This window comes from Aptenodytes patagonicus, chromosome 6 (assembly GCF_965638725.1).
Source record: "Aptenodytes patagonicus chromosome 6, bAptPat1.pri.cur, whole genome shotgun sequence".
Lineage (NCBI taxonomy): Eukaryota > Metazoa > Chordata > Aves > Sphenisciformes > Spheniscidae > Aptenodytes > Aptenodytes patagonicus.
In genome coordinates, this window is record NC_134954.1 from 24403455 (window position 1) to 24421499 (window position 18045).

General features: G+C 45.8%; 1 protein-coding gene across 4 annotated transcripts in view; it reads right to left on the reverse strand.

The window, feature by feature from the left end:
• MED12L (mediator complex subunit 12L) overlaps positions 1–14130 on the reverse strand; it is a 156728-nt gene extending 142598 nt beyond the window's left edge. For all 4 annotated transcript variants that reach the window (XM_076341529.1, XM_076341530.1, XM_076341531.1 and 1 more), the window contains exons 1-4: positions 13975–14130; positions 7320–7424; positions 5280–5471; positions 3248–3407 (exon numbers count right to left, since the gene is read on the reverse strand). In XM_076341529.1, coding sequence (XP_076197644.1) covers positions 3248–3407; positions 5280–5471; positions 7320–7424; positions 13975–14073 — 556 coding nt within the window. In that variant the 5' untranslated portion in view covers positions 14074–14130. The remainder of the gene's footprint in view (positions 1–3247; positions 3408–5279; positions 5472–7319; positions 7425–13974) is intronic.
• Positions 14131–18045: the final 3915 nt, after the last annotated feature.

Here is an 18045-nt window from a genome sequence, read left to right on the forward strand (position 1 = left end):
AACAACCAAGGATATTTGTTAGTATCTCAGAGACAAACATTTCAAGTGCTGGGTCCTGCACTTCGGCCACAACAACCCCATGCAGCGCTACAGGCTTGGGGAAGAGTGGCTGGAAAGCTGCCCGGCAGAGAAGGTCCTGGGGGTGTTGGTCAACAGCCAGCTGAACATAGCCGGCAGTGTGCCCAGGTGGCCAAGAAGGCCAATGGCATCCTGGCCTGTATCAGAAATAGTGTGGCCAGCAGGAGTAGGGAAGTGATCGTGCCCCTGTACTCGGCACTGGTGAGGCCGCACCTCGAATACTGTGTTCAGTTTTGGGCCCCTCACTACAAGAAGGACGTCGAGGTGCTGGAGCGTGTCCAGAGAAGGGCAACGAGGCTGGTGAGGGGTCTGGAGAACAAGTCTTATGAGGAGCGGCTGAGGGAACTGGGGTTGTTTAGCCTGGAGAAAAGGAGGCTGAGGGGAGACCTCATCGCTCTCTACAACTACCTGAAAGGAGGTTGTAGCGAGGTGGGTGTCGGTCTCTTCTCCCAAGTAACAAGCGATAGGATGAGAGGAAATGGCCTCAAGTTGCGCCAGGGGAGGTTTAGATTGGATGTAAGGAAAAATGTCTTTACTGAAAGAGTGGTGAAACATTGGAACAGGCTGCCCAGGGAAGTGGTTGAGTCCCCATCCCTGGAGGTATTTAAAAGACGTGTAGATGAGGCACTTAGGGACATGGTTTAGTGGGCATGGTGGTGTTGGGTTGACGGTTGGACTCGATGATCTTAGAGGTCTTTTCCAACCTCAATGATTCTATGATTCTATGATTCTATGATCTGACAGAGCTGTATTTAATCATGCATGTACTTAATATGCTGTATTTAATCAGCATGCAGCATATTTTAGAAGAGCACACTCTTTTATGAATACATAATGCAGTTGCTTTGACAACCTAAGCCTGTTTACTGTCAAGAGTTACAGGAACTACCACTCTCACACACAACTATTTTTGTTGTTTACTACCCACCTCAGACTTCAGCTAGCGCGTTCATTCTTTTTTCCCTTTGCATTTGTAATTGGCAGTTCTATCAACATATACAGACTATATGTTGAATGCTTTTCTATCCAAATCCACCGAAATTTCTGTAGGAAGCTAGTGGGTTTTAGTGTTTTCATAGAGCAGTTTAACTACATTCACTTCAAACATTCGCTCACTTTTGGAAAAACAATTCCAAATCCACTACTTCAAACTTATTTCATGTGACAGTATGAAAGAATAATTTTCCCAAAGCAATTACCAGTATCTCTGTGCCACTGAGTTAGAAACAATGCAACTGCCTTTCTGTTACCTGAGGCACAGATATAAAACATTTTGGGAACTGCCAAAGGCTGCTCAGTGACACGCAGCAAACTACTTCCCAAAAAGCTCTCAACCACCTTTGCAAAACAGGGAATTTGGACAGAGGACGTAACCTTCAGTAACCTACCTCAGAATACTCGCTGATAAAAGTCACGGGCACCTCAGCCCACAGACACTCCTACTGACTTCATTCATCCTTGCTGTGAAGCAGATGCCACCATGATGCCAGCCCAAAGCAGAGCCAAACGAGGAGTACCTCTCTACCCCACCAGGGCACACTACCACCTTGTACCTTCCCAGTAAAAATAAATTCCTTTTATTTTAAAGAGCTACTACTCCCAGCCAGAGCAAACTAGGTCTAGATCAATTTATTACACCAGAGTGGACAACCTTAGCTTTCCTCACCTCCTCCTTACTCCCCTTTCTCCCCGACTCCCAGACAACCAAGAAAGAGGGTGTTTGTTTTAACTACATGCTAATGAGTACATGTCCCAAGAAAAGGAACAGCCCCCAGCATCACCATTTCAGTTCCCCTAGGAAAGCCACAGATGCTCTCTTATCACTAGCAGAGCTACTCATGACAGATTAGGAAAGCAATCAGCCTGCTCTCACTGCCTGCTCCAAGCCTTCTGCTAGGGTCTACCCCAAAAAACGCTTACATCATTCAAGAGAAAAGGGAAGACAACCCGAGAGGTTGGAGAGAGGGGCTGTTTCAGCATCCCTTGGCGCAAAGGACAGAAGGGGAATGTGAGAGAAGGAAAGAGCGAGTCACCCAGCCCCACTTGGCAGTGCCAAAACAGCTCAAAGGAGCCTGAACCCATCCCGTGTCAGAAAAGGAGTGGGGAACTGTGCTAATCTCCCACCAAAACAGCACTGACCTTACTACAGAGAAGCTAACCCCAGCACAGCAGCCTCCCAGAGTTTATACAACAACGGAGGCAACAACTTGACTCTTTTCCTTCTTGCCAGTCACACGCGCTGCCTCCCCCTTGCTCTCTGTCTCTAAAAATCAGACTGATTTTTAAAAATATTTTTAAAACTATCACCAAAGAACAAACATAGGTTGTTTGCTAGAAAATAGAAAATATACTTTGGGGGCTTTAACTAGGAACTCGGAGTGAAAACTAGTGTTATGAGCCTACAAATAATAATTAAAGAAAAAAAAAAACCACAAAGCAAAGTTTGAAAGAAACAACAGAATGAGTTGGCAGGAAGAAGTAGACATTTCTCACAGCAGTACAGAGATGCTGCTAAACAGCAATGAAATTGTCTGTTCTGAGCAGTTATTTTGAGGACAAGGAAGGAAAATGTTCATTCTAGACAGTAGAATAGCTGTAGGTAGCATACGTAAATTGAGAGAATAAAACTACAACTTTGATAATAGTTAAAGTACCTTTGAACACCTTAAAGGTGTTCACTGCTTGGCCCACTGGCTTGGTGCCAGACAGCATCATTTAAGGTTAGTACTTGAAATAAATACATTGCCACCTATGTTCTAATAAGTAAGCTTTGAAATTCACATTTCATTCCAGGCTTTCTAAATTAGCAGTTCTGTTCATTCCCTGGTAACATTTATCTTAGCACAGCCTTTGCCACTCCTTCCAACCCCACAGAGACCAATGTCGGTGGTGAAGATGCAGCACAGTCAACTCCTCAGATGCTGCACCTGGAGATCTACGGAGGAATCAGCTGGGAGGAGAAGCAGCCAACAGGGCAGTATTTATGCTGCATGGCTCTTTGTACTCTTTGACACACATTTCTAAGCGAAATTGATTTAAAAGAATTTTTATTCCCCTTCCTGCTACGAAGATTCCTCTCTGGACACCTAGTAACACCAAAGTCACAAACAAGAGGAGCAGGCCCCTTCAGCTATTATTATGCACTTAGACATTAGAGATGTTTGTTTACCAATATTTGGGTCAGTGGCCTGGCGTTTCTTGATTTTAGCTTCAGAAATAGCAGCGTAGTAGGCACATGTCATTTTGATCAGCCATGCCGCTCGCAGCAGTGGCACAGAATATTTTGCTAAGTAAGCAAAAACATCTTCTTTTTTACTGAGAATAGGAACCTGAAATGAAACAGGAAGCAAGTTATAGCACACAGTCCAAACAGCAGCTGGCACCTGCAGGTTAGCCCAGGCCTCTTCTGCTCAACCCTGCACTACCTGGAGAATGGCAGACCTCTTCACCAACCTAGGAACCCACTACACCAACACGTATTGTCTAGACACACAGAAACAGAGACTTGACAAAAGAGAGATACTGCCCCACACTTCCCCCAGGTGTCACTGGGAGCATCCTTCCCCCGCTCAGAGATGCCTGCAGGGCCACTAGCAAACCTCTCGACACAGCCAAAGGCATCTAAAGTGCAGAAAGAGTCCTGCAAGCTGATCCTCAGAACCTCTGGAAAATGGAAATAGATGAATTGGGTAAGGGCTCAATTACACAGATGCTGCCATTTTCATGGGTGCCCCTGGTTCAGAGGAGTCCATAATAACCAGGGCAACACAGCCTGGCCAGCTAATACTGCCTGCACTGGCCACGCACGCAACGGGACTGGTCCCACAAGACTTCCAGGTGAAGTGTCACTCTATTCTGTCACAGCAATCCTTACATCTTTCTGTATAAAGGTAGAATAATTTTAAAATGCATTTTTAAAGCAACATATATGAGAACAAGACATTTCACATCCAGTGGAGACAGAAGGGAGTGGAGGCACAAATGCTACACTTACTATGCCCTACCAAAAAATCCTCATTAGTCTTCAAGCATACTCGACCTTTCTAACAGAGTACCTGGAGAACAGAGGTGCATCAATGCTTAAGAGAGCAGCAAACAAAGCACTAACCCTCTTCTGCAACGCTCTCCAGTGGTCAGTCAGGGACTGTGCAGAATCAGTTTCGCAGTGTTCTTAACATGCTTATTTACTGTTATCAGCAGGTTTATATATCTGGTTATTTAAACCAAAACTTAAATAATGAAAGAAATCTCTTTAGCACTTCTATTCACAAAGTTATCCTCTCAGAAAGTTAGGGGGAAACTTAAGTTGGTGGCATGCTTGCCACAGCAAAGCTCTTGTTTTTCTGGTGCCAAAGCAGCACACATTCTTCACCAACTGCATGGCAACAGACCAAAAACTGGTGAAACTTGTACCTTCTGTTATTTTGGTCCATTTATGCTCAATATTCTCGGAATAAGAGTTCCTTACTGCAGTTTAATTTATACTCAGAATAACTCCCAGATACTGTAAGATTAGCTGCTTGTACACAGAGCTTCAGGAAAGAAAGGCACGAATAACAGCACCTTTGTTACTGTGTTCTAGACACCACCTTGGATGAGTTTTAATGACCACTTCAAATTTATCTTGTACTGCTGTTCTTAACAGCATGCAGTATCCAAAAAGATAGCTCAAATTTGCCTTTTCCAGTTATACAGACTGCTACAAAGCAGCAAGAATTCTTCTCCTTATTTGGAAACTTAAACAAGAATGCAACTAATAAGACTTAGCAAAGATTCTTAATACAAATACACATTTAAATGTGAAGAGCATGCAAAGGGGTTGGAGTTAGCAAGCAGGTTCTTTTAAGAATGCATCAGCTTCCTAGACGATTATTTCCCTGCCAGACATGAGAATTTCTGTAAACTGTTCCTCTGCTTGAGAAAGAGACTGTTGAAGTGAAGCATACAGGCAAAGAATCTGGATGTCAGTAAGGTAAACGTGCCTGAGCTAAAATATAGTTATTCAAAGGAACTTTTTACCAGCTAGATCAGAAGTTCCCCTTTGCCCAGGCACCCTTCTTGCAGAGAGGGAACATGCTCAGAGCAGCAGCTGCCTCCAGCACCACTCCACATCCAGCACGTTCAGAAATATTGCCCTATTCTTATAGCCCAATTCAGTACAATCCAATATGCAAGAAATAGAGGAAGGAGTATTTTGATACCTTTTTTGCTAAAAGAGTCAGTGGTTTACTTCCTGCTAAATCTGTGAACCAGTTGTGAATTGCACTCTGAGACCGAGCAGTAACCAGCCAGTAGTTGTCTTTGGCATTTACTTGTGGTTTCTTCTTTCCTGTGTCCTGGAAAGTGTTAAGTTTTAGCTTTTCCGCTAATATGCTGCTAAAGTAAGCGCCAATCTGGTGGGGAAAAAAAGCAAAACATATATGACAACCCAGTAAGCAAGCATCTATCGTACATTAATGCACAAAGGATTTCCATCTGAATACACAGTAATCACTCTAGTCCAGGCTATCAATCTATTAAGATTACGCTGTAACTCCCTGCAGCTAGGCGATGGGGATTCATGATATTAAGCACCGTTGCAACACTTCTGCATTATCATTATAAAAGCTGCGGGCCAGCAAAACCAAGCCAAAGATGACCAGGCCTCAGAGATACTAAAGGTGCAGCTGCCATCTATGACAGGTCACTGTGAATGCCCAGAGCCACATCCCTCCAACAGATGAGTCTCTCAGATTTAGGCCCCGATTCAGTGTATTCTAAGAGTGTCTCGGAACATTCCTCCCCTTCTACACTTTACTATACCATAAAGTGTGTAAATACACGCTTTACACTTCTATTTAGAACAAACTGCACTGTCACAAGAACCACATTCATTGTCTTTCCATCATCAGTTACAGCAGGCAAAACTTCAAAGATTCGGATAAGCTAGGAAGTGTTCTGACTTTTATTCAAAACACCTCCACTACCACTCAATACCTCCAGAATGAAAAGCTTTGTAAGATTTGCTTCCCCAGTACTTTCAATGCCAAAACAGCAGAAAAAAGCCCAGTAGAGGTTTTACTTCCCATGTAAGCTTATTTACTTTTCAAAATTACTATAATAGAAATTAATTTTTAGGCCTGTCAGTAAGAATAAAATGTTTGATTTTCTAATGAATATATTCATAGTTGGGTAATTTTAAAATCTATGAAAAGGTTTTAGGAGATACTGAACTTATTTTGGTAATTCTACACTTAAATCTTCCAAATAACTATAAGCACTTCCTTGTGAATTTCTGTTTTACTTTTCAAACAGTTATGTCCAATAGTCAAAACATGAATAATTAAAATATAAGACAGAAAATGCCTGCAGGTAGCAATTCTAGAAAACAAAATCAGAAGAATGTAACAGGAAAACCTTTAACATTTCAACAAGAGCAACCCTGTCATTTCCTTGTATCTCTTCTCCTGCTACAATAAAAGAGCGTCACTGTATAAGTAAATTCACATTTTCCAATAAGCCATAAAAAGTTATATATTTTAAAAGTCAAACAGCAGAAAATTACTTTGTCTGAAAACATTTTTATAAGCTTCTTGATAACATTCTCTTTCAAAACCATTTCTTCCTGCTTTCCCGAGGCGGGGGGGGGGGGGGGAAGTACATGAATCTGGACAGATCCCGCAAAAAAATACAGGATGGTTTTTTTTCTAAAAAGCTATTGTTTTCAATTTGTAGGATAGTAACTAACATTTTAGTGATTTTTATTGCTCTTTTGTATCTCACACTTCTTTGACTCTCAAAAAAACCACAGGAGAGCTAAGTTAAATTTCACTAAACAATCCAAGAATACATTTCCAAGAGACCTGGACCACAGTGACCAGTTTCTCCTGGAAGAAAACAGCCTGATGAAACAGATACAAGACCAAAGCAAGTTAAAGACGTGTAAACACTAGGAACTTTCAGGGAAGGAGTCACTACTGTCTTCGTAAGTAAAGCAAATAAAAGAACAGGAGCAAAAATTAATGTCTCTTCTACAATGAAGCGTGCTAGTTACGTTTTGTTCTTGGCATCCATGTTTTCCTCTGAAGGCTGATAACACTAGGTAGCAGAAACACAGCTCAGTATTCTTATACTAGTTCTGTAATTAACTTCAATATGAAAACTTCCAACGAGAAAGCAAAGCAGTCAAGAACCAAGTACAACCACTGCCAGCTTGGTTCCAATTTCAATGAGTATACTCAGACCGAAAAGCCCTGTCTTACCTTTGAGGCATTAATGACAATATTTCTAGCAGATCCATGCTCATCTCCAGAGAAGGCAGGTTGATTACTGAAGCCTTGCTTTACATTCACTGCAGTAAGTTCATCCTGCAAAGAGTGTTTTAAGGGCAAAAAATGAAATGACAATTTAAGAAGTCACATCATTCTGAGAAGCATGTTTTTATAAAGAAAATTTATGTATTTGCTAGCGTGTCACACTCTGCATTCACCTGAACCCTCAAAGCACTTTGCACATTCGTGGGATTTCAGTGAAGGGGAACACAATGCCACTCCTACCCTCCAGTCCCCATTAAGTGTTTGCCTTACTACAGACTTCAAGGCCGTAACTTGATAAGGATGCCACTTGTTTTGCTGAAAGAGGACTGCTGCCCATGAGAAAGGCAGCAGGAAACAAGACCTTGGCAGCCTTCGTAAAACCTGGAGCGCTGCCCAGCACCCAGCCCTAAATCTTCCTCATGAAAGTGGTGCCAGTCACCAGCCATCCTGACCAGCGGAGGGAGAGCAGCACATCCTCCTCTCCTTGAGATACACTGGGATCGCTGGAACCAGCTGCATCGCTCCACCACAGAACGCTGCTGCACACCCCTCGTTACCACCAGGACCCTACATGTCCCTTTCCCCAGCACAAAAAAAGTTTCTGCATCGTTGTTTTGTTGAAGTTTAAAATGTTACTATTTCAGTTTGCAGCCTCACAACCACCATTTGAGAATCTCTACCAAAATAAGAAACAGACCACCTCTAGCAGAAACAATTTCAAGTAAACATCTGTCCCTGTTCCCGCTTCTTCTGGAGTTACTTTCACAGTGGAAGTATTACTAGTCTCCTGCTACACTATTAACACACCTTCATTTTGCTCCGTATCGGTATTTAAGCAGGCTTAGCTGGATCATATTCGCAGCAAGAACACAGAACAGACAGAAGTGGGGTCAGTAGCATTAGGTGCACACACATACCCCAAGGCTTCATACATGCAGAATGTAACTTCCTAAGCAAGCCCCATCCTTCCCTATCTTCACCAAAGTTAACATTTTTCCACGGAGGCTGTGCAGTTTATTCACTTATTCAGGACCACACGCCTGTCAGACCGAGGTTTACCTACACCAGATGAATGGGAACTTGGCTTGTTTGTTTTTCTTGATCTCCCTCTGAAGAGAAGGCACAGATCTCCCCCAACGAATCAGTTACTTGCCACCAAAGGTACTCTACAGAAGCTCAAGTGGTCCACGGACCACTGGCAGTGGGTGAGATGCTGGAACAATCCCCAAGATGACTGTGAAATAACCTATGAAAACAAAGACCGACCACCGTGCAACCAAGCAAATAAAATAGGAGAAAATACAGTTAAAAATGTCATCATTTTGCTAGAAGATTTTATTACTAGTTTTGGGCAACATGTCTCCCCAAAAACAGAAACCCAGAAGCTTCCATTCAGTTTATTCTCTGACGCTTTGCAACGCATTTTGCTTTTCAGTATTTTCACAAAGTTTGGAAGCAACACAGAAGACAGTAATGTATTTAGAAGAAATCTAAGCTCTCTAGGGTTTATGAAGTTAGCAAGCTTCATCTGAATTTTAAATGAAATCAACAAGAAGTGCTGGAACACTCCTCCACCCACACTATCCCCAAGATAGCCTTGAAAACACAGATAAAGGCAGAGATGAAAGTGATCAAAGATATTATAAGCAAATAAATAAAAGGTAAATGACAAACAGATGGAGATATATGTTACTATTAGTGCTATTTCTACAAATGACCCCAGTTCTGTTATCTTTAAACTTTTCCTCTTTTGAAAAAAGCTGTCTAGATATCATTATGCTGAAAATAACTAAGAACCGTATGTTGTACTGCTATATCTACCACTACTGTAGGAACAAGCTGTGGATGGACTGACAACACAAACACATCAGTGTTTTGGTTTTGTCTGGCTCAGATTATTAGCTCAGATTTCTCCCTGCCTTCAGCAGTAGTTCAGAGATTTTAAACACAGAACATAGCACAGTTGCATAACCAAACACCAACTAGAACTGAAAAGACATGTCATCTGTGAACACAACGCACAGAGATACCTTTACAAATTAACAATAAAATGGATGTTCACAGGAGCTCTCATTACACCTCACTTACGCCAGCTCCATTACAGCTCAGGGTCATTTTCTAAGAGCACAGCTGTCCCCTAGTAGAGGGGAAAGTTTCCTGGACAAGCAGGCAGGAACACCAGCACAGCTAAGTTGTACAATACTGAATGTACCAGAGTTAAGCCCGCTTTCACTTGGCTTGGTTTGCAAGCCCTCTCCTAATGACAGACACAGGAGCACCGCACGCTGCTGTCACTAAGTGATGCGCTCTGCGCCGCAACACTCTGGATCCTCTGGGCTCCTGCAGGGATGTCAAGCTTCCTTTCAAAATGTCAAGCAGGGCCCCAAGCGAGCCCAATCAAGGCTTAAAACCCTTTTGCAATTTTAAATAGCCAAATGAACATTCAGGCCCAAATTGCATTAATTTGCTTCAGAAATAATTTTAATTGTTTTGTGTGGGTTATTTAAGACCCACCGATATATCTGCAGCACTCCGTTTGTGAACACAACACGTACAGATGGATATCTTTACAGAAAGAAAGCCCGACAAGTTCAGGCCAATGTTCACAGGAGCTGAGCATCATCAGCTCTGCGAGAAGTCAGACCCCAACTTAAGTCTGTGCGTTACTCCACTCCATCGCAACTGTGACTCCTGCAAAGCATGTTCAGAGGAGGCCACCTGTAGCACTTACCCAGCCGGCTGCACTCAGGGCACTCAAATCTAGACCAAGAACAAATGAACCGACTGTTAGGATCAAGCATTGAGGCGTTGTTGGGTGTTCTGGACTGTATAATTCCATATTAACTTGCTTTTAATGAATAGGAACGAGCTCTTTCAACTTAAGCATTCTCCTGCTTCCTTATTACTGCAGTTACGCTTGCTTACTGCAGCACCAAGCTAGTAAGAGAAAAGCAGAAAGCTAATGATTTATAAAGGTTTTGAAAAACTGGCCAGTTTATTCTGACATCTAAGCTGAGCAAACAGACAATGTATAGAGCTATACCAGCACTATCTGACAGTCAAAAACAAGGAATTTTTGAAATTTTGAAATTTTCTTCCTAACCTCAAAAATTTCCTTCAGAAGATAAATTTAAAAGAAGTTCATATTAAACTCATGAAAGCAACAAAACAGATCTTTTTAACCAGTCATCACTTTTAGATCCTCTCACATGCTCAATCTTTTGTTTCGTGTCTCTTTATTACAACAGGACACCTACTTTCAGCAGCTTGGAGCAACCATAGCATTAGCTTGGAGACGCAAACCCTCTGCAGGAAGGTCCAGGATTTCAACCTGTGTTGTAGCTGCTGCAGCATAAACCTTCCACTCATGCTCAGCTTCCGCTATGTTGGGCTTGGTTTGAACAACAAGATCAAAAAATAACTCCCTGAAAGAGACAGTATAAAATACTGTGCCAGATACAGATTACTAAACAAGCTATATTTCACGATGAAGAGAGGAATAATGATACTTAGAGGAGCATTATCCACTCCAAATCAAAGGCTCAGAAGTCACAAACAAGGATTAGCCATATCCAACAGCCAACCACAGGGAGAAGCAACTTTTGCCGGAGACTAGGAAGATGACATACTGGCCATGTTATAAACAGATACTGAAAGCAAGAAGGAAGATTGGTCTCGTGTAATACTGAAGGGCCCAGAAAGACAGGTCTATTCCCAACTGGCATAATACTGGAGAGGCCTCTCTGACAGAAACTTCAACTGCTATACCCATCTTACTGGTGAGAAGGTGGTCTGGGCTACTGGTGATTGTAGAGCCTTGGAAGGGTCAAACCCTGTGCATTATGTGTGGAGAAGGCAATGAAATTCCTTCTGTCTGAAGGCTCTTTCTCAGCATAAAATGATGTCGATTGTGCTTTTTTGTGCTTTGAAACTGGATTCAACTGAAGTTAAAAGCATTACTCAAGAGCAAAATCATCAGGATCTGGCCCTGATGATATGGTACATTCAGTGGTTCTATCTTTGGCTTGTAATAAACACAATTTGCATTATATTTTATCCATCTTAGGGAGACGGTAACAATTTAGAGCACAGGAAGTGTTAGGAAAAAAGTTGATTCTAACACCTGCCTTCAGACGCTCCTGCCAGAGCAGGATTTCCAAACCTACCTTTTGCTCCACAATCAGCAGCAGGGATTGCTGATTATACAGAGAAAATACATGCAAAGCACTGTCCAACGTTCAAAGAAAACACATTACAGAGAGACAAGGAAAGCTAATTCCTCCTAATCTTTCTCTTTTAGGGCAGTATCAGGTGTTACAAGTGGCCCCAGCAGGTAACTGCATTCAAGCAGAAGCTATGTGCTATGCAATTTGAAGACTTCCCTTCCACAACCCCCTTATTTCTGCAGAGAGCATTTTGCACACAGGGCACGCGCCAATGCTCAGGGGCTAAGCATTACCCCAAGCTTTTCATGAGGGGACCTCACAAAGGATGCAGATTTCCACCTGGCACTCAGGTGAACGGGCTCAGGAGCTGGTTCTGGAGCATGAACGCCCAGGGCCCCTGGAGGTGCCAGCTCCTAGCAGAGAGGGAATTTAGAAAAGCACAGGGCAACAGTCAGCAACACCAACGTCACCAGACAGCCCATTCCCACCTCTACTAGGACCTGTAATGCTGCATTTGCATCCTTTTTCAAATGATAGATAGACTTCACCAACCCAAAGGCTGGAACAACACAGGACTGTATCCTGTAAACGCCCGGTGCAACACACACTAACACCGCCCATACACACGTGGAATGAAGACTTTCCCCAAGCCACATTTCAATCAATTATGTTATGGCAAATAACAATGAACCTGTTGCAGTTATTTTCTACTTACTAATGCACCCATGTAACATATTTTAAATATTAAACATCTGGGCACTTGCCATTTCCATTCTTATTGTAACTGGCCACATATTCATAAATGTGTCTGCAAGAATCAATCCACCACCTGACTAAAAACATGCAGCAGTCCAGAGCTAAAAATTCATCTCCATACATTGTCATAGCTGAGTTCAGATACAGTTTTGCAAGCCTGGTCATGATCACACATAAAAAATACACGTTAGAGAAATATTTCCAGTTACCATAATCATCAAGTTTGTAAGTATGATGAGTAGCAGAATAAGGGTGAAAAGACAGAAAGATGCTAGAGTCAAAAAATTGAGTTATGTCTCAAAGGATTAGTAATGGACTTGAATACGCATCTTTTATTGCGTGTTGTCCAAGCTCCTCTCAACCAGCACTGACCAATAGTCACTCTCTGATAAGCGCTCTCCAGCCTATGGGAACCAGATGATAATGCTCATAAACAACTAACAAATTACCCTTAATTAGCCTCCTTTCTGGAAGTCTCAACAAGACAACAGACCAGGAAGAGAGCAAAGCCCGAAGAACGTTGCATGGCTACCCTGCTGTAATTGCTCCATTTAACTGGAGCTCATCCTCATTGTCAGCCTGATGACTTCTACAAGTGCCAAATTCACCGGGACAGAAGACAGCCCAGAACACCAGAACAACAGGACATCCTAGACAAACCCTGCAAGAGGCAGGGGAATCTGGCGCACATGGCTTCGTGTACGAGTCACAACACAGCACGCGAGGCAAATCTCAGAGAGACCCGTTAACTGTGCTGGGAGACATCCCGTTCATAAAACCCTACCAGAGGATTCTCCACCCACCTACGGAGGACCGGCAGCCCGGAAACAAGATCGGGAAGCCGGGCCAGGGAGAGCCTACAACCAACCCCACGGCTTTGCTGGGCGTGCCAGCCATGTCACAGCACCTGCCTGAACTACACGCTTGCCCCCAGCACTGACCGACGGCGGGTCTCCATCGGTTTGGTTGTGGTACCTGGGAGTAGGACAGCCACAGCCTGACACAAAAGTACAAGCTACAGGCCCCGCTCACTGCCGCCCTGTGGTTTTGGATACATTTCTCGACCTCCAAAAGCCTCCAGCCCTTTCGTTCCTCCAACCACGGGTCCCTGCTGTCAGGTCAGAAACACGGGTAGGCAGTTCAGCAGGCCCACGCTCGCCCCAGCCGGTGGCACCTCTCACCCTCCGGGCAGCCCATGCCCCTCACGGGCCACGGGTGCCCCTCACGGCAGGTGGCTGTACCCCTCACAGGCCAGGGCTACCCCCCATGGTGGGTGGCTGTATCCCTCAGGGGCCCATGCCCCTCATGGGCTGGGGGTGCCCCTCACGGGAGGTGGCTATGCCCCTCACAGGCCCGTGCCCCTCACGGCAGGTGTCCCGGTCGGCGGCCCGGCCCCTCTGCCCCGCTGTCCTCACCGCCGCCCCGCAGGGCGAGCCCGGGTGCCGGCCGGGCCGCGGGGAAGGCGCCGAGGCCGAGGTGAGCAGGACCGCCGCCCCCGCCTCGCCGCAGAAAATGCAAGTCAGCGGGCGGCTCCAGGGCCGCCCGGCGCCGTTCAAAAGTTTCGGCGGAGGCGCCGGGCCGGCAGGCGAGGGCGGCGGCCCGCCGCGGGCGCGGGGCGGGCGCGGGGCTGGCGGCCGGACCCCGGCGCCGCGGGCACGGCGCGGCACGAGCGGTCTCACCTCCTTCTGGCGCGGGTCCTGCGGGTAGACGTCGGGCGGCCCCAGGCGCGGCCGCTTGAGCGGTCTGTGCTCATAGCTGAGGAGCCCGAAGGCGGCCATGATCGCTCATGTTCGCCGGCGCGGCGGGCGGGCGCTGGAGCGGGCTCCGAGCGCCAGGGAGCAGCACTCGCGGCTCGCCCCCCGCCTCACCCCCGCCGCGCCGGGGGCGGGCTGCGCGTCGCGGGGGCGGTGCGGTCCGGCCCACCCCGCCCCGCTCCTTCCCGCGGCAGGTGCCGGCCGGTGCCGCCCCGAGCCCTTCCCGCCGCGGGCACAGCCGGCGGCCCCCGCGCTGCCCACCGCACCGCAGCGGGGCGATGGCGGGGCCGAACGCCGCGCCGGGCACAGCGGTAGGGGCCGGCGGCTGCGGCTGGGGACCCCCGAGCTGTCCCAGGGGGACGGCGAGGAGGGGCTGGGGCGCGGGAGGGGCAGCGCTGCCCGTCGGCCGTGGCGGGGGAGAGGCGCTGGGGACAGCCCTTCGGGGGGAGCGGAGCGGTCGGCCGTGCTCCCTCCGGACCCCTTCCAGCCGCAGGGACACAGCACCCGCGCGTTCACCCTATCGCCTGTCCCCATTTTTAATATCATTCATTTTAGCGGATAAATAATTCACTCGGGAAAATAATAGCCCGCTGCGGACGAGGCAGGTCCGCCCGTGGTCTGGCGGTGAGGAGGCCGTCACCTAGCTGATCCGCCCCGGCAGCTGCTGCTCCCGGCAGCCCCGTTCCAGGCGGGTCCCCCCGGTGCTCCCGCGGCTCGAGAGGCACAAGCAGTCTCTCGTCTTCCCAGGAGGAGTTTTAGGTCCCGGGTACAACCTGCCCTGCGTAGCTAGCGGCTGAGGAGGAGGGTGCAGCAAAGCCTCCCCCCATTTTCCACCCACCCCTCTCCCAAGGCACAGCCCCTCCCTCTACTCCAGCATCTGGCAGCTCCAGCGGCACGAGGCCAAGCAGAGGAGTGAAGGGCACCTCATTCCTTCTTGCTCTGCTGCCTGGGGTCTGTGAGAGATCCTGATCCCGCTCCCAGAGGCGCCAAATGACTATGGAGAGGCACTGTGCTGCTCCGTGAGCAATGACGATGTCCCCTCTGGGGCTGCAGCCCTGGGTGGCCCTTGGGCAAGTTGCTTTGTCCATCTCCTTTCAGCTGCCACGCCCAGCACAGGGCAACAGAGGCACACTGCTCCATGATTCCCAAAGGATGCTCCCAGGGACCAGTCTATCACCCCAATGGATCCACTGATCCCAGTGGATCAGCCAAGCTGATGGACAGGAAACATGATGTCAACAGAGTGTCATGGTTTAACCCCAGCCGGCAACTCAGCACCACACAGCCGCTCGCTGACTCCCCCACGGTGGGATGGGGGAGAGAGTCAGAAGAGTAAAAGTGAGAAAACTTGCGGGTTGAGATAAAGACAGTTTAATAAGTAAAGCAAAAGCCACATGCGCAAGCAAAGCAAAACAAGGAATTCATTCACTGCTTCCCATGGGCAGGCAGGTGTTCAGCCATCTCCAGGAAAGCAGGGCTCCATCACGTGTAACGGTTACTTGGGAAGACAAATGCCATCACTCCAAATATCCCCCCCTTCCTTCTTCTTCCCCCAGCTTTATATGCTGAGCATGACGTCACATGGTATGGAATATTCCTGTGGTCAGTTGGGGTCAGCTGTCCCAGCTGTGTCCCCTCCCGACTTCTTGTACACCCCCAGCCTACTCGCTGGTAGGGTGGTGTAAGCAGCAGAAAAGGCCTTGACTCTGTGTGAGCACTGCTCAGCAGTAACTAAAACATCCCTATATTATCAACACTGTTTTCAGCACAAATCCAAAACATAGCCCCATACTAGCTACTATGAAGAAAATTAACTCTATCCCAGCCAAAACCACCACACAGAGGTATCATTTCCGATTAATGAATCTTCAAAACAAGAGTAGTACAACATTAAAGCTTTAGGGCTCCTCCCTTTTCCAGCGTGCAGGTGGATGTCCTGTACTTGCCTACCTTCCTGAAATGGGGCTGCAGTCTTAATCACAGCCTGCAATAGTGTCCTGCTATTCACCTCTCTCAGTATAGGTGCTATCTCCTTAGGTATTGGAGTAGTAGGTGCATTCCTGTATTAGCATTACAGTAAGCAAGCATGAAAATTTTCTTTTTCCCTTTCTACCCATTATTTGTGCCAGATCCTCTCCTTGTGCTACAACTCCAGAACAGTACAAACATGAGGTACTTTGGAAAGACAAGATTAGACAGTCAATTGCAAGTAAGTCTGAATAAAACTAACAACAGCACTCTACAAATGAGCTTATGTTCGAATTTAGTATGGACAAGAACAGGAAATACAGGCAAACCACATTTCTTTTGTCTCTAAGCAATTCTCTAATCAAACCACAGATAACTTAAAAGCTGAGGCTGAACTAGGCAATAACAATAAAGCAGGATAGTAATGCCCTATACTGTCTCATTTGTTAATACATTTTCTATTTAAATCTTTGTCACCTTTGGTTACTGAACTACTTTTCATGCATCCAGCTGTGTTGTTCACCGAAGGCAAGGATCAACAAGTCTGAGATCTTCAAACTTTAAAATCTAGCTCTAAGATACCTTCCTTGACATGTTTATCAGACTTCGTATGTGATCCAAGGGCATGCTCGAAAGACCAGTAGAGTTTGTCATCTCTTTTCCTTCACTCCACCAGTGGATAAAAATGCTTCAGAGCTTTTCATAAGTTACGCTGGCACGCTAGATCAGTGTTGTGATCCCTGGCTTTGGGAAGATTAATATCATGCATATTTTAAGATAGTATCATTACATTTTATTCCCAAGACTTTGTCAAACACATCTTGATGTATTTAAACATCAGATGTTTCAATACACACAGATCCCAGTCTTTTGGTGTTTTTTGTCACGCAGACTGGTCTGCCAATCTCATAATGTCACTCCTGTTCTGTGTTGATCTGCCTGCATTTTACAGCACCTCTACAGTGCAAGAGTCCCAGCAGAGACTGGCCCCATGAAGTCCATAGATCAGGGTTACAGATCTGGCTATAGATTCGCACTATCCACTGCTCCAGTCCTCAGGTCAGTCACTGATGTTTGGGAAGTCCGGGTTCAAATTCAGTTTCTTTAAACCCTCGAGTCTGCAACCATTCTGATCTGGAGTTTTAGTTTGTTTTTCTCCAGAAATACTGCCAGGGGAGCCAGGTTTGGTTGAGCTGACTCTGTTCAGAGGGTAACAAGTATTTCCTGTCACCTTTAGTCAAGTGAGCAGTGCCTTAAGCCACCACTTTAGCATGGGAATTTGAAGAATAAGCTCTGAATAAAGAAGAATGGCAAATACCAGTTCATAGTATGGTTTTTTTACCATCATGACTAAATTCTTGTCATTTGCTGTGACTTTACTGATGCTAGTTAAAAATAGAGGGTAACTTCTGAAAATACTGCATTAATTATTGGTTATATGCTTTCTTGAAGGACATCTCTCATTTTTAACATTTGCAGGTCTATTCAGTTCTCATGGTAGTGAGGGACAAATGGCACCACTTGTCTGGACTGCAGATGACTGCAGCCAACATGCAAACTTCCCACAGGTGTTTCTGCTAAAATGCACATCACTATGGGTCCTCATCACTCCTGGTGTTTTCATCCTGAACATTTCTACAACCAAGGGTGGCCTTTCTGGTAAACTGATATCAACTCTACAGCAGTTGTGACATGGTGGGAAAGAACAGAACGTAATCAGCATCAGTTCTACATATGTCACAAGTCGTTACATGACTGTGGATATACAGAAGTTTTCATCCATAAGAGTTATAAAATCCAAATCTTTTAGAAAACTTGGTGGCAGTTTTGGAGGTCCTAAAATCTTTTTCTACTCTGTCCTTACCATAGGATAAATTTAATCGATAAAATTAAAAATAAAGTGTCCATTTGACTGCAATGATTGCCAAAGATCACGTTAGCGCAGGACATTTCAGTCTCTGTAAGAAGTAGTATGCTATTACTACTTTCCAGGTTCACATACACAAGCCACTGTTCTTCATCTATCTA